At 40.2% G+C, this 15,326-nt stretch overlaps 1 protein-coding gene across 1 annotated transcript in view; it reads left to right on the top strand.

Moving 5' to 3' along the window:
* The window catches only part of RNF175 (ring finger protein 175), a 58,133-nt gene extending 47,195 nt beyond the window's left edge, over nucleotides 1-10,938 (top strand). Inside the window, 3 exon segments of the mRNA XM_059066099.2 lie at nucleotides 1,242-1,365; nucleotides 9,183-9,189; nucleotides 10,819-10,938. Coding sequence (XP_058922082.1) covers nucleotides 1,242-1,365; nucleotides 9,183-9,189; nucleotides 10,819-10,938 — 251 coding nt within the window.
* Nucleotides 10,939-15,326: the final 4,388 nt, after the last annotated feature.

The following is a 15,326-nucleotide window of genomic DNA, read 5'->3' as shown; positions in this document are numbered from 1 at the left end:
ATGGGTTTTGATTCAGAATCTTTGTTATAATACACTGTATGTTAACCCAAGCATGTTGCAAAAGTGACCCCAACGCCAAGAACATAAAAGAGTGGGAACCCTTAGTTGCACACAGATCTAATATTGAGGAATCATCTACATGGCCTTGACTTGCCTCCACCTTCATACCTTCCATCTGTTAGAGAGGGAACATCATTGTTGTTCACACAGGTGTGTAGCAGGTCAGACAGAACATCGTGTGATCTTGATCCAGAAAGCCACACTGGGGTCAACGACTGTAGAAATAAATCAACACGATGAATCTCATTAAAGTTAATCATTTTACCCAAATCTATAAGCTGTGGAATCTGGGGGAAATACATTTGCAAAAGTAATCGGTTTTGAATGATTCATTCAAATATTTGTTCAATAAATAGGCACTTAGGCACTGTTTAAGGTGCTGAGCACAGAGATGAATGAATCATGGTCCCACAGGTAACATATTGCCCAGGAGAGACATGTAAATACACAGAAAGTCATGACACAGAGTGACTTGTGCTCTGTAAGACTCCGTCCCTGGTGCTGCAGAAAAACATACAGTTCGCTGGCAACTTTGGGGCCAAAGGGTCAAACTTTCTGGACAAGGGGTTGTATACAACTGAATCTGTAAATGCCTAGAGTTTTAGATGTTCATTATAGGTTTATATTCTATTAAAAAATAACTGGCCCCTTATCAGTAATAAAAAGTTGAGAAAAAACTTATGAAGCTAACAGAAATATTTGTACAAATTCTTGATCACAAATAATTTAAACTTGTCTAGTGCCTAAGACAAGTCTGGTTACATACATAGTAGGTAGTGAGTAGGTGCACAAAATGCCGAATGGAGAGATGCTACAGTAAACACAGAAAAATGCATGATAAGCGAGACAGAGAAATATAATGATATGTTTATGTAAGACATTCCTGTAAAAAAGCATGTCCACATTCTTTGTCTAATTCAATCACAAGAATCGAGTGAGGTAAGGACACGTAAGGCCAAGAAGATCAGTAAATTCCTCAGGGTCATAAACTATTCCAGCTCTGACTCCAGGCTCCTCTGGGACTTGGTGGTTCCCTTGTCCTGCAGAATCTCCCTAAGAGAGTGATGGACACAACCGAGTCATAACCGAGAGCCATTCCCACCTCCACCACTCTGCCCTACAGGTAGGATCACTTCCATTACATCATCATGAAGCAGACCTTGTCCTTTAATATCCAGAAGCTTCCCTAACAAGATCCCTAAGATTTCATGAATTCTGCATCCGAGGTTGGTGTATTGTTGGTAAAAAGCAGACATGCCCTTACTGCAAAGAGAAGGTCGATTTGAAGAGGATAATCAATAACCTGTATCCTTTTTTATAAAGTTATGAAATATTATCTTAAATGTTTTTCTGGAGATGTATTCTTTACACTTTCCTTATCTTCATTATAGGTACAGCAGAAAACATTCTGTTCTCCCTAACCACCTATTTCAAAACAACTTTCTGGTTTCTTTTCTCCCCTGTGCCTACCTTACCATTCTAGTTAGGAAGTTAAATGCCAATAAAGATACTTTCTACTCTTTATATTCCACATATTCCACTATTAGGGCTTTAGTGGAAATGTGATGGGACATCGCAAAAGATAGGTGAATATATGGAAGGATAAGATAGGTAGGTAGGTAGATAGACAGACAGACAGATAGATATAGATATAGATAGATAGATAGATAATAGATAGGCAAACAGATAGAGAGATGATAGGTAACAGGTGGCTGGGACAAGTGGGTGGGGAGACAAATAGATTCGAATTGAAATTGTAAAGGCCCCAAATGTGAGCTAGAATAGAAAAGTATTTTGAAGGTGTACCAAATTGTTTTATTTCCAGACACGAGTAGGGGTGTTTTCCCCTGAATTTTGGCTTTTTTAATTCCTCGCTACAGCTCATCTTTTCTTAGGCCAACCTAAGTAATAATAATATTGAAAGGAGTGAAGACCTACTACAGCTTTGCTCGGCACATGGCAGCAAAAGGATTTTTACAGACAGCAGGGATCCCCGACTGAATAAACCCAAATCCCCTTAAGGTCCCAGGAAGGGAATGTCCCCATCCAGAGCTGACTACAAACACTTAGCCCTCAACCCCCCATTGGCGCCAGACCATAGTGTATGTTTCCCAGGGGCGTAAATGGAACTAAAACATATGCCCCCTTAAGCAGAAGAGCACTGAGGGGATGGTTTCTGCCTGCCAAGTACTCGCTCTTGTCCTAAGTGACCGCCTTACGGCTCCTTCTGAGTTCCAGTCACCTGCATTCACAGTGCTGAAGGAGACCCCCACCCTGCGCCCTGCCCCGCCGACTCTTCAAACCCTAAGTGTTTAGTTTGAACGGGCAGCCTTGGCAGCAACGCCCCCATCTCTGGGGACTGCAAACCAAGGAAGGACTTGCAAGCAGGGCAGTGGAGGAGGCAGCGTGCGTGGGCCCCTGGATCTCAGAGCCACACGCCAACAACAGACAGCACCCTCTGGGGCCACCAGCTCCCTTCCCAGGCCTGGCCTTCCTCGCAGAGTCCGTGCGAGGCAGGCACAGGCAAGGCTGAAGGCCTGTCATGCGCCTTCCTCTCTTCCACTTATCCTAACACGAGTCCAGAACAGCTTTTGGTTAATAACTTACTTATGAAACTGCAGTACATAAATCTTTGTTATAAAATTGGTGATATGATCATAAATGTCACCTTAACAATCATTTAAATAACAAAGGACACTTGGTTTCTCTGAGAGAAAGAAATGGTCTTGAGAGAAGAAACTTTTGAATACTACATGTACTCTTTTTTTCCCCTATGAGATACAGAACTTTATTTCTGAATGTAACATCCTAACAATCGTCATTCTTCTAAGGCAGCTAAAGAAATACATATACTCTTTATTGAGACTCAGTGTAAGATAAAAGCTACCTGTGAAAAATCTGCCTTTCTGTGTGGAACATTGCTAACAGAGATACCAAGTATTAATTAAGTTCCCTTAGTATAATTTATCAAACATACCAGGATAACGTACGTATTATCTATGAACTAATGTTTTTCTTTGTAATATGCAATGAGTTACCTCTGATGAGCTGACGGCAGGAGAGCCCAGAGCTGTTTCTGCTCACTACGGTAGTTCCCACTATTCTTGGTTTTCCACTGTAACCATTCCCCACTTTCCTCTTTTTTTTTTTTAGTATGTGACCCTTGACTTTTATTCTTCTTTGGGATTATGATATTTGGGGATTTTAAAGTGGATGGATTCGATTTATTTTTGGAAACTAGGTGTAGTGTAAACAACAATGACTATTTCTGCTATGTGGCTGTAGGTAGAGCAACCTACTTAACTGAGATTCAGCTCGGAGCACACACACTTTTTCTTTTTTTAACATCTTTATTGGAGTATAACTGCTTTACAATGGTGTGTTACTTTCTGCTTTATAACAAAGTGAATCAGTTATACATATATATGTATCCCCATATCTCTTCCCTCTTGCATCTCCCTCCCTCCCACCCTCTCTATCCCACCCCTCTAGCTGGTTACAAAGCACCCAGCTGATCTCCCTGTGCTAGGCAGCTGCTTCCCACTAGCTATCTATTTTACATTTGGTAGGGTATATATGTCCATGCCACTCTCTCACTTTGTCCCAGCTTACCCTTCCCCCTTCCCGTATCCTCAAGTCCATTCTGTAGTAGGTCTGCATCTTTATTCCCATCTTGCCCCTAGGTTCTTCATGACCATTTTTTTGTTTGTTTTTTAGATTCCATATATATGTGTTAGCATACGGTATTTGTTTTCCTCTTTTTAACTTACTTCACTCTGTATGACAGACTCTAGGCCCATCCACCTCACTACAGAGAACTCAATTTCGTTTCTTTTTATGGCTGAGTAACATTCCATTGTATACATGTGCCACATCTTCTTTATCCATTCACCTCTTGATGGACACTAAGGTTGCTTCCATGTCCTGGCTATTGTAAATGGAGCTGCAATGAACATTGTGGTACATGACTCTTTTTGAATTATGGTTTTCTCAGGCTATATGTCCAGTAATGGGATTGCTGGGTCGTACAGTAGTTCTATTTTTAGTTTTCTAAGGAACCTCCATACTGTTCTCCAAGTGGCTGTATCAATTTATATTCCCACCAACAGTGCAAGAGGGTTCCCTTTTCTTCACACCCTCTCCAGCATTTATTGTTTCTAGACTTTTTGATGACAGCCATTCTGACTGGTGTGAGGTGATATCTCATTGTAGTTTTGATTTGCATTTCTCGAATAATTAGTGATGTTGAGCATTTTTCATGTGTTTGTTGGCAATCTGTACATCTTCTTTGGAGAAATGTCTATTTAAGTCTTCTGCCCATTTTTGTATTGGGTTGTTTGTTTTCTTGATATTGAGCTGCATGGGGTGCTTGTAAATTCTGGAAATTAATCCTTCGTCTGTTGCTTCATTTGCAAATATTTTCTCCCATTCTGAGGGGTTTTTTTGGTTTTTTTTTTTTTTTTTTTTTTTTTTTGGTACACGGGTCTCTCACTGTTGTGGCCTCTCCCATTGCGGAGCACAGTCTCCGGACACACAGGCTCAGTGGCCATGGTTCACGGGCCCAGCCACTCCGCGGCATGTGGGATCCTCCCAGACCAGGGCACGAACCCATGTCCCCTGCATCGGCAGGTGGATTCTCAACCACTGTGCCACCAGGGAAGCCTTGAGGGTTGTTTTTTTGTCTTGTTTATGGTTTCCTTTGATATGCAAAAGCTTTTAAGTTACATTAGGTTCCATTTGTTTATTTTTGTTTTTATTTCCATTTCTCTAGGAGATAGGTCAAAAAGGATCTTGCTGTGATTTATGTCATAGAATGTTCTGCCTATGTTTTCCTCTAAGAGTTTGATAGTGTCTGGCCTAACATTTAGGTCTTTAATCCAATATGAGTTTATTTTTGTGTATGGTGTTAGGGAGTGTTCTAATTTCATTCTTTTACATGTAGTTGTCCAGTTTTCCCAACACCACTTATTGAAGATGCTGTCTTTTCTCCATTGTATATTCTTGCTTCCTTTATGAAAGATAAGGTGACCATATGTGCATGGGTTTATCTCTGGGCTTTCAATCTGTTCCAGTGACCTACATTTCTGTCTTTGTGCCAGTACCATACTGTCTTGATTTCGGTAGCATTGTAGTATAGTCTGAAGTCCAGGAGCCTGATTCCTCCAGCTCCGTTTTTCTTTCTCAAGATTGCTTTGGCTATTCGGGGTCTTTTGTGTTTCCATACAAATTGTGACATTTTTTATTCTGGTTCTGTGAAACATGCCAGTGGTAGTTTGATAGGGATTGCATTGAAACTGTAGATTGCTTTGTGTAGTAGACTCATTTTCACAATGTTGATTCTTCCAAAAAAGAACATGGTGTATCTCTCCATCTGTTAGTTTCATCTTTAATTTCTTTCATCAGTGTCCTATAATTTTCTGCATACAGGTCTTTTGTCTCCTTAAGTAGGTTTATTCCTAGATATTTTATTCTTTTTGTTGCAGTGGTAAATGGGAGTGTTTTCTTACTTTCACTTTCAGATTTTTCATCATTAGTGTATAGGAATGCAAGAGATTTCTGTGCATTAATTTTGTATCTTGCCACTTTACCAAATTCATCAATTAGCTCTAGTAGTTTTCTGGTAGCATCTTTAGGATTCTCTATGTATAGTATCATGTCATTTGCAAACAGTGACAGCTTTACTTCTCCTTTTCCAATTTGGCTTCCTTTCATTTCTTTTTCTTCTCTGATTGATGTGGCTAAAACTTCCAAAACTATGTTGAATAATAGTGGTGAGAGTAGGCAACCTTGTCTTGTTCCTGATCTTAGTGGAAATGGTTTCAGTTTTTCACAATTGAGGACGATATTGGCTGTGGGTTTGTCATACGTGGCCTTTGTTAGGTTCAGGTAAGTTCCCTCTATGCCTACTTTCTGGAGGGTTTTTATCATAAATAGGTGTTGAATTTTGTCGAAAGCTTTCTCTAGATCATCTATCTAGATGATCATATGGTTTTTCTCCTTCAATTTGTTAATACTGTGTATCACATTGATTTATTTGCGTATATTGAAGAATCCTTGCATTCCTGGAATAAAGCCCACTTAATCATAATGTATGATCGTTTTAGTGTGCTGTTGGATCCTGTTTGCTAGTATTTTGTTGAGGATTTTTGCATATATGCTCATCAGTGATATTGGCCTGTAGTTTCTTTCTTTGTGACATCTTTGTCTGGTTTTGGTATCAGAGTGATGGTGGCCTCGTAGAATGAGTTTGGGAATGTTCCTCCCTCTGCTATATTTTGGAAGAGTTTGAGAAGGATAGGTGTTATCTCTTCTCTAAATTTTTGATAGAATTGGCCTGTGAAGCTATCTGGTCCTGGGCGTTTGTTTGTTGGAAGATTTTTAACCACCGTTTCAATTTCAGTGCTTGTGATTGGTCTGTTCATATTTTCTATTTCTTCCTGGTTCAGTCTCGGAATGTTGTGCATTTTTAAGAATTTGTCCATTTCTTCCTGGTTGTCCATTTTATTAGCAGAGAGTTGCTTGTAGTAATCGCTTGTGATCCTTTGTATTTCTGCAGTGTCAGTTGTTACTTCTCCTTTTTCATTTCTAATTCTATTGATTTGACTCATCTCCCTTTTTTTCTTGATAAGTGTGGCTAATGGTTTATCAATTTTGTTTATCTTCTCAAAGAACCAGCTTTTAGTTTTACTGATCTTTGCTATCGTTTCCTTCATTTCTTTTTCATTTACTTCTGATCTGATCTTTTTATTTCTTTCCTTCTGCTAACTTTGGGGGTCTTTTGTTCTTCTTTCTCTAATTGCTTTAGGTGTAAGGTTAGGTTGTTTATTTCAGATGTTTCTTGTTTATTAGGTAGGCTTGTATAGCTATAAACTTCCCTCTTAGAACTGCTTTTGCTGCATCCCGTAGCTATTGGGTCGTCGTGTTTTCATTCTCATTTGTTTCTAGGTTATTTTTTCATTTCCTCTTTGATTTCTTCAGTGATCTCTTGGTTATTAAGTAGTGTGTGGTTTAGCCTCCATGTGTTTGTATTTCTTACAGATTTTTTCCTGTAATTGATATCTAGTCTCAAAGTGCTGTGGTTGGAAAAGATACTTGATATGATTTCAATTTTCTTAAATTTACCAAGGGTTGACTTGTGACCCAATATATGATCTATCCTGGAGAAAGTTCCATGAGCACTTGAGAATAATGTGTATTCTGTTGTTTTTGGATGGAATGTCCTATAAATAGCAATTAAGTCCATCTTGTTTAATGTATCATTTAAAGCTTGTGTTTCCTTATTCATTTTCATGTAGGATGATCTGTCCATTGGTGAAAGTGGGGTTTTAAAGTCCCCTGCTATGATTGTGTTACTGTAATTTTCCCCTTTTATGGCTGTTAGTATTTGCCTTATGTATGGAGATGCTCCTATGTTGGGTGAATAAATATTTACAATTGTTATATTTTCTTCTTGGATTGATCCCTTGATCATTATGTAGTGTCCTTCTTTGTCTCTTGTAATAGTCTTGGTTTTAAAGTCTATTTTGTCTGATATGAGAATTGCTACCCCAGCTCTCTTTTGCTTTCCATTTGCATGGAATATCTTTTTCCATCCCCACACTTTCAGTCTGTATGTGTCCCTAGGTCTGAAGTGGGTCTCTTGTAGACAGCATATATAAGGGTCTTGTTTTTGTATCCATTCAGCCAGTCTGTGTCTTTTGGTTGGAGCATTTAATCAATTTACATTTAAGGTAATTATCGATATGTATGTTCCTATTCCCATTTTCTTAATTGTTTTGGGTTTATTATTGTAGGTCTTTTCCTTCTCTCGTGTTTCCTGCCTAGAGAAGTTCCTTTAGCATTTGTTGTAAAGCTGGTTTGGTGGTGCTAAATTCTCTTAGCTTCTGCTTGTCTGTAAAGCTTTTAATTTCTCCATCAAATCTGAATGAGATCCTTGCTGGGTAGAGTAATCTTGGTTGTAGGTTTTTCTCCTTCATCACTTTAAATATGTCCTGCCACTCCCTTCTGGCTTGCAGAGTTTCTGCTGAAAGATCAGCTGTTAACCTTATGGGGATTCCCTTATGTGTTACTTGTTGTTTTTCCCTTGCTGCTTTTAATATTTCTTCTTTGTATTTAATTTTTATAGTTTGATTAATATGTGTCTTGGCATGTTTCTCCTTGGATTTATCCTGTATGGGACTCTCTGTGCTTCCCTGACTTGATTAACTATTTCCTTTCCCATGGTAGGGAAGTTTTCAACTGTAATCTCTTCAAATATTTTCTCAGTCCCTTTCTTTTTCTCTTCTCATCTGGGACCCCTATAAATCGAATGTTCACATGTTTAATGTTGTCCCAGAGGTCTCTGAGCCTGTCCTCAATTCTTTTCATTCTGTTTTCTTTGTTCTGCTCTGCAGTAGTTATTTCCACTATTTTATCTTCCAGGTCACTTACCCATTCTTCTGCCTCAGTTATTCTGCTATTGATCCCTTCTAGAGAATTTTAAATTTCATTTATTCTGTTGTTCATCTCTGTTTGCTCTTCAGTTCTTCTAGGTCCTTGTTAAACATTTCTTGTATTTCCAAGATTTTGGATCATCTTTACTATTCTATTTCCAAGATTTTGGATCATCTTTACTATCATTTTTCTGAATTCTTTTCCAGGTAGACTGCCTATTTCCTCATCATTTGTTAGGTCTGGTGGGTTTTTGCCTTGCTCCTTCATCTGCTGTGTGTTTCTCTGTCTTCTCATTATCCTTAACTTACTGTGTTTGGGGTATCCTTTTTGCAAGCTGCAGGTTCATAGTTTCCGTTGTTTTTGGTTTCTATCCCCAGTGGCTAAGGTTGGTTCTGTGGGTTGTGTAGGCTTCCTGGTGGAGGGGACTAGTGCCTGTGCTCTGGTGGATGAGGCTGGATCTTGTCTTTCTAGTGGGCAGGTCCACATCTGGTGGTGCGTTTCATGGTGTCTGTGGCCTTATTATGATTTTAGGCAGCCTCAGTGCTAATGGATGGGATTGTGTTCCTATATTGCTAGTTGTTTGGCAAAGGGTGTCCAGCACTGGAGCTTGCTGGTCATTGAGTGGAGCTGGGTCTTGGCGTTGAGAGGGAGATCTCTGGGAGATTTTTGCCATTTGATATTATGTGGAGCTGGAAGGTCTCTTGTGGACCAGTGTCCTGAACTTGGCTCTCCCACCTTAGTGGCACAGACCTGATGCGTGGTTGGAGCACCAAGAGCCTGTCATCCACATGACTCAGAATAAAAGGGAGAGAAAGAAAGAAAGAAAGAAAGAAAGAAAGAAAGAAAGAAAGAAAGAAAGAAAGAAAGAAAGAAAGAAAGAAAGAAAGAAAGAAAGAAAGAAAGAAAGAAAGAAAGAAAGGAGATAAAATAAAATAAAGTTATTACAATAAAAAATAATTATTAAGAAAAAAATTTTTAAGCAATAAAAAAAAGAAAAATAACAGGCAGAACCCTAGGACAAATGGTAAAAGCAAAGTTATACAGACAAAATCATACACAGAAGCATATACACACTCACTCACAAAAAGAGAAAAAGGGGAAAAAATATATTTATTGTTGCTCCCAAAGTCCACCTCCTCAATTTGGAATGATTTGTTTTCTATTTAGGTATTCCACAGATGCAGGGTACATCAAGTTTATTGTGGAGCTTTAATCCGCTGCTCCTGAGGCGGCTGAGAGACATTTCCCTTTCTCTTCTTTGTTCACACAGCTCCTGGGGTTCAGCTTTGGATTGGCCCCACCTCTGCATGTAGGTCGCCTGACGACGTCTGTTATTCTCTTGGACTGGACGGGGTTAAAGGAGCAGCTGATTCGGGGGCTCTGGCTTGCTCAGGCCGTGGGGAGGGAGGGATATGGATGCAGAGCGAGCCTGCGGCAGTAGAGGCCACCATAACGTTGCACCAGCCTGAGGCACGCCATGCATTCTCCCGGGGAAGTTGTCCCTGGATCTTGGGACCCTGATGGGCGGGCTGCACAGGCTCCTGGGAGGGGAGGTGTGGATAGTGACTTGTGCCTGCATACAGGCTTCTTGGTGATGGCAGCAGCAGCCTTAGCATCTCATGCCCGTCTCTGGGGTCCGCGCTGATAGCCGCAGCTCCCGCCCGTCTCTGGAGCTCCTTTAAGCGGCACGCTTAATCCCCTCTCCTTGGACACCCCGAAACAATGGTCTCTTGCGTTTTCGGCAGTTCCAGACTTCTCCCGGACTCCCTCCCGGCCAACTGTGGCGCACTAGCCCCCTTCAGGCTGTGTTCACACCACCAACCCCAGTCCTCTCCCTGGGATCCGACTGAAGCCCAAGCCTCAGCTCCCGGCCCCCGCCCGCCCCGGCGAGTGAGCAGACAAGCCTCTCGGGCTGGTGAGTGATGGTCAGCACCGATCCTCTGTGCGGGAATCTCTCCGCTTTGCCCTCTGCACTCCTGTGGCTGCACCCCTGTGGCTGCGCTCTCCTCCGTGGCTCTGAAGCTTCTCCCCTCCTCCACCTGCAGTCTCTGCCCACGAAGGGCCTTCTCGTGTGTGGAAACCTTTCCTCCTTCACATCTCCTTCCCAGTGGTGCAGGTCCCGTCCCTATTCTTTTGTTCCTGTTTTTTCTTTTTCCTTTTGCCCTACCCAGGTACGTGGGGAGTTTCTTGCCTTTGGGGAAGTCTGAGGTCTTCTGCCAGCGTCCAGTGGGTATTCTGTAGGAGCAGTTCCACGTGTAATGTATTTCTGATGTATCTGTGGGGAGGAAGGTGATCTCCATGTCCTACTCTTCCGCCATCTTGAAGCTCCTCCACACACAATTTTTACATGGACGAATCCTGGACTGGCTTCGTTATCTGGTGGCCTGGCAACCCGTGGTGATAGGAATCGTCCAAGGCATTAATTATTCACTAGGGCTGGAATAGCATGGCACACCTACCCCAGAAGCAATGTATTCCATGTTGAAATATTTTCTAATCCTTAATCCTACATTTAATATTGATATTCTTTTCTAATTTTAGAGATGACCCCAAGAATTTAGAGAACTGAATAACAACTGGCACTTTGTGTGGAAAGAATTTAAAGAGAAGCTGAGCAATGGAATAAACAAATAAAGCATGATTTGCATCCTTCCGATTACAATCATTTTCTAATCATCACATCTGACACATTTGGTACAACCCACTGTGGACATCCCACCTCTACTTTGGCTTACAGTGATCTCATCTGAGGCGTGTTTCAGAGGTTTGCGAAGTACTCCTCACGTACAACATTGAGTTACAACAAATACCTTCTTATCAGTTCAACATCTTCAAAGAAGTAGGCAGTGTTGTTAAATCTATGGTTTAAGGACAGAGTCTTTTCTGTTCTTTGTGCTTGTTACCACGTGGCAGCTTTGGCACCACAGAGCCCTTCTATGTAGAGATCACTCCCGAAGCCTCTAGCACCAGTGTATTGCAGCCCACTCAATGGGCCAGAGCTATGCTGGGTTTCCTGGGGCTGCCCCATGCACTCAGCCCACCCAAGGGCTGCACTAAAGGGAAGAGAAGCACTCTCTTCTTCTGTGCCACTCTGTTCACACACACACACACACACACACACACACACACACACACAGTCAATCCATGGCCATACTCTGCTTTTACTTTCTTCAGAGCACTTTCCAATACCTGAAATCATATCATAGACTCATTTGTTTACTGTTTTACTGTTTGTCTTCACCTCCATGAAAACTTGGAATTTTATCTGTTTTGTTCCCTACTATCTCTCCAGCACTTGGAGCAGCATGTGGCACATAATAGGCACTCAATAAATATTTGCTGAACAAATGAATTAATCCAGCAAGAAAGAAAAAATTAACAGAATTGGGAAGAACAGTCAGAACAAATTAACCCAAGAATATGTTGAACTCCCCCAAATTAATTCATTTTAAATTACTGGTCATTTGTTAAACAGCCAACACTGTCTACATCACACCAGACTTCTGTTCTGCAATACCTGAAGACATTACACTTGTATGAAGTAGAAAAGAAACCAATCTATTGTCAGAAACATTGGCGACGCATTGCAGCAACTTGGATGGACCTAGAAATCATCATACTGAGTGAAGTAGGTCAGAAACAGAAAGACAAATACCACATGATATCACTTATACGTGGAATCTAAAATATGACACAAATGAACTTATCTATGAAACAAAAACAGACTCACAGACATAAAGAACTGACTTGTGGTTGCCAGCAGGGAGGGGGAGTGGGGACACGTTGGATTGGAAGTTTGGGTGAGCAGATGCAAACTATAATATATAGAATGGACAAACAAGGTCCTACTGTACAGCACAGGGAACTATATTCAATATCCTGTGATAAACCATAATGGAAAAGAATATGAAAAAGAATGTATATATGTATAACTGAATCACTTTGCTGTACAGCAGAAATTAACTCAACATTGTAAATCAACTATACTTCAATAATTTTTTTAAAAATATCAGCAACGTACTTAAGGCTATGCAAAATTCCATTGTAGTTGTAATGACAATAACTCACATTAAGATTTCTACCGGTTGGTAATTTTCCTTCTTGAAACTGCTCAGTGCTTCAGTATTACAACTGGCTCATTATCCAGATTATTAGAAGATTTAACTCTGCTTTATTTCTCTACTCAGCAAACATTTCAACAATTCAATATTTATTAAGTACCAGGCATGTGCAAGGATTAAAGAGATAAATCAAGATTCTTGAACTTACAGGTTACAGGCAAATAAAAGATCTCACAGCTGGATAAAGCACCAACTAAAAATTAGTTTTTCTTTTGTAGCAGAGCCCTTAAATTCACCTCTGATGTATTTGCCATCTGTTTTTTATGGAAAGCTGAGTGAAGACCCTTTAGGACTCTGGGCAAGTAAACCGGCATGTGTCTTCATGGAATTCTGAATGACCCTCAGAGTTCAGAAATGTTAGATAATTACTAAACAATATCAGAAAAAAATAAAGATGCTATTTCCTTTACACAGTTTAGGCATTTAAAATCTAATCTCAGGCGCTTCCCTGGTGGCGCAGTGGTTAAGAATCTGCTTGCCAATGTGGGGACACAGGTTCGAGCCCTGGTCCGGGAAGATCCCACATGCCGCAGAGCAACTAAGCCCGTGCGCCACAACTACTGAGCTCACGCAACACGTCTGCTGAAGCCCACGTGCCTAGAGCCCGTGCTCCGCAAAAAGAAACCACTGCAATGAGAAGCCCACGCACCACAGTGAAGAGTAGCCCCTGCTTGCCGCAACTAGAGAAAGCCTGCGCACAGCAATGAAGACCCAACACAGCCAAAAAATTAATTAATTTTAAATAAATAAATTAATAAATTAAATCTAGTCTCAGTTTTGTGCATATGTATACACCACCCAGTTACGAGTGGCTATCTCAAGGTAAAGGGATAAGAGCTGATTCTTAACTTCTTTTATATGCTTTTGTTTCTTGTACAAATTTTCTACAATTTAACATTTGCAATGAGAAAAATAGATTATTTTTAAAATATTATTTTAAATCTATCAATTAACTATGAAGTTTTTCTATTGCTGTTTAAATTATTGAAATTAAATCTACAGGTCAAGTCCACATTAAATTTGTCTGGTTCTCATGACAATTAACATTGTGCTTAATGTAGGAAGGAAATAGAGGACTAAAGCAAAAAGTCCATTTTGTGTTTGGTTTCTGTGGCATCTCAAGTCTCCTTCTCCTGAACTTGTCTATTTTTTTCTTAGGCTGGGTACTCCATTACACTCTCCCAGGAGTTTGTGTGAGATAGAAGAACCCACTGTTTGGGTTTCCCAAGGACTAAAGCCTGTCCTGCACTTAATGAACTTATTTCTTTGGGATAACATTCTTCAAACGACAGAAAATATACCCTAGATCCCTGCTAGTACCCGTAACACAAAAACATTCATTTACAAACCATAATATATGAGGAATTCCTTCTTGGAAAATACTAATAATAGCTAACACCTACCACAGGCACCTGTCACCCTGTGCGAGTATCCCATAGTACCCATTCTCATAGGGTTGGTCCTCATCCAGGGGCACATGCCAGTGCTTTACTGATATTACTGCACATTGACATCTACATCAGACCCTACGATGTATTTATTATTATCCCTATCTTAAGGACAGGAAAATATTTGGGATCAGATTGAGTTGCCCAAAGATACATGTGTACTAACCCAGGTCCTTCTGATTCCAGACCCCAACTAACCACACAGACCCAGTTCTGGCTGAGGACTGAGCAAGGTCACTTCCTTTCACATGTGGTTCCCAGGTTAAGAAGTGAGTTGCATGAAGTCCATAAATAGCTCCTCACTTTTAAATTTAATGCATTAATTTAATGTCTTATTATCTAGATTCTAAAAATTAACATATGGAAGGAGTATCTATCTTTTAAATTATTGTGTATCAAATATTTCTGAGTCATTGTGAGGAACCTCTAGGTCTATACTTGCTTAAAAATCTATTTAGCTCATACGTACTTTTATAATGTTTCAGAAAGAGAAAAAATCAGAAAGAAGACTTTTCAAAGAAGGAAAAAGCAACATGATGCAGGGGAAGCCGAGTAGAAGATGGGGCTGAAAGCACAGTAACCAGACACTAATTAGAACTTCACACATAGTTATAGGCTGAAGATCTGAGTCAGGGATGTACGGGGCTTCTTTCAAATTCTTCAAAACTGAGTATTTATTTCATTAGTTTCATTTTCATAGAAATACATAATTTACTGCATCTTGGGTTATATACCCTCTCTCAAGTAAATATGGCTGGAGAAACTTATCAAATACCAAGACAGACAGATCCAGTTCATATGAAAATATACCCTCTAGGTTTTTTGTATCCTGTGAAGCTTAATGGGGACAATCAGCACTTTTTTTCTAAGAACAGCAATAACATTTTGCTTTGCTGCTCTTGAGAGCAGTCAGGCACAGAAGGGACAGCTGAGGGGATGGAGAACGACCTCTACAGACATGGATGAGTCTCCTGGCAGAAAGCCGACGGACACAGTCATTTGAAATCTTCTGCTCATTTCTGCTGTTTCCTAATGAACTAAGTCAATTGGTACAGATAATTCAGATATCAATAATGCAGTGAGACCATGATTATCTCATAGGATAAAGAAAAGCCCAGAACCATGTTTTTCCAGTCTGGTAGCAGTTTTTGAACAGTTTTAGTTGTTTCGGTAAGCAAGTACTCATTCATATAGTTTACATATAATTGGATCAGAATGGACTTAGTTATAACTAGTGATAGAAAGACCACCATCAGACCAAGAC

Source organism: Kogia breviceps, chromosome 6, assembly GCF_026419965.1.
Source record: "Kogia breviceps isolate mKogBre1 chromosome 6, mKogBre1 haplotype 1, whole genome shotgun sequence".
Lineage (NCBI taxonomy): Eukaryota > Metazoa > Chordata > Mammalia > Artiodactyla > Physeteridae > Kogia > Kogia breviceps.
This window is presented reverse-complemented; position numbering and strand designations above follow the sequence as displayed.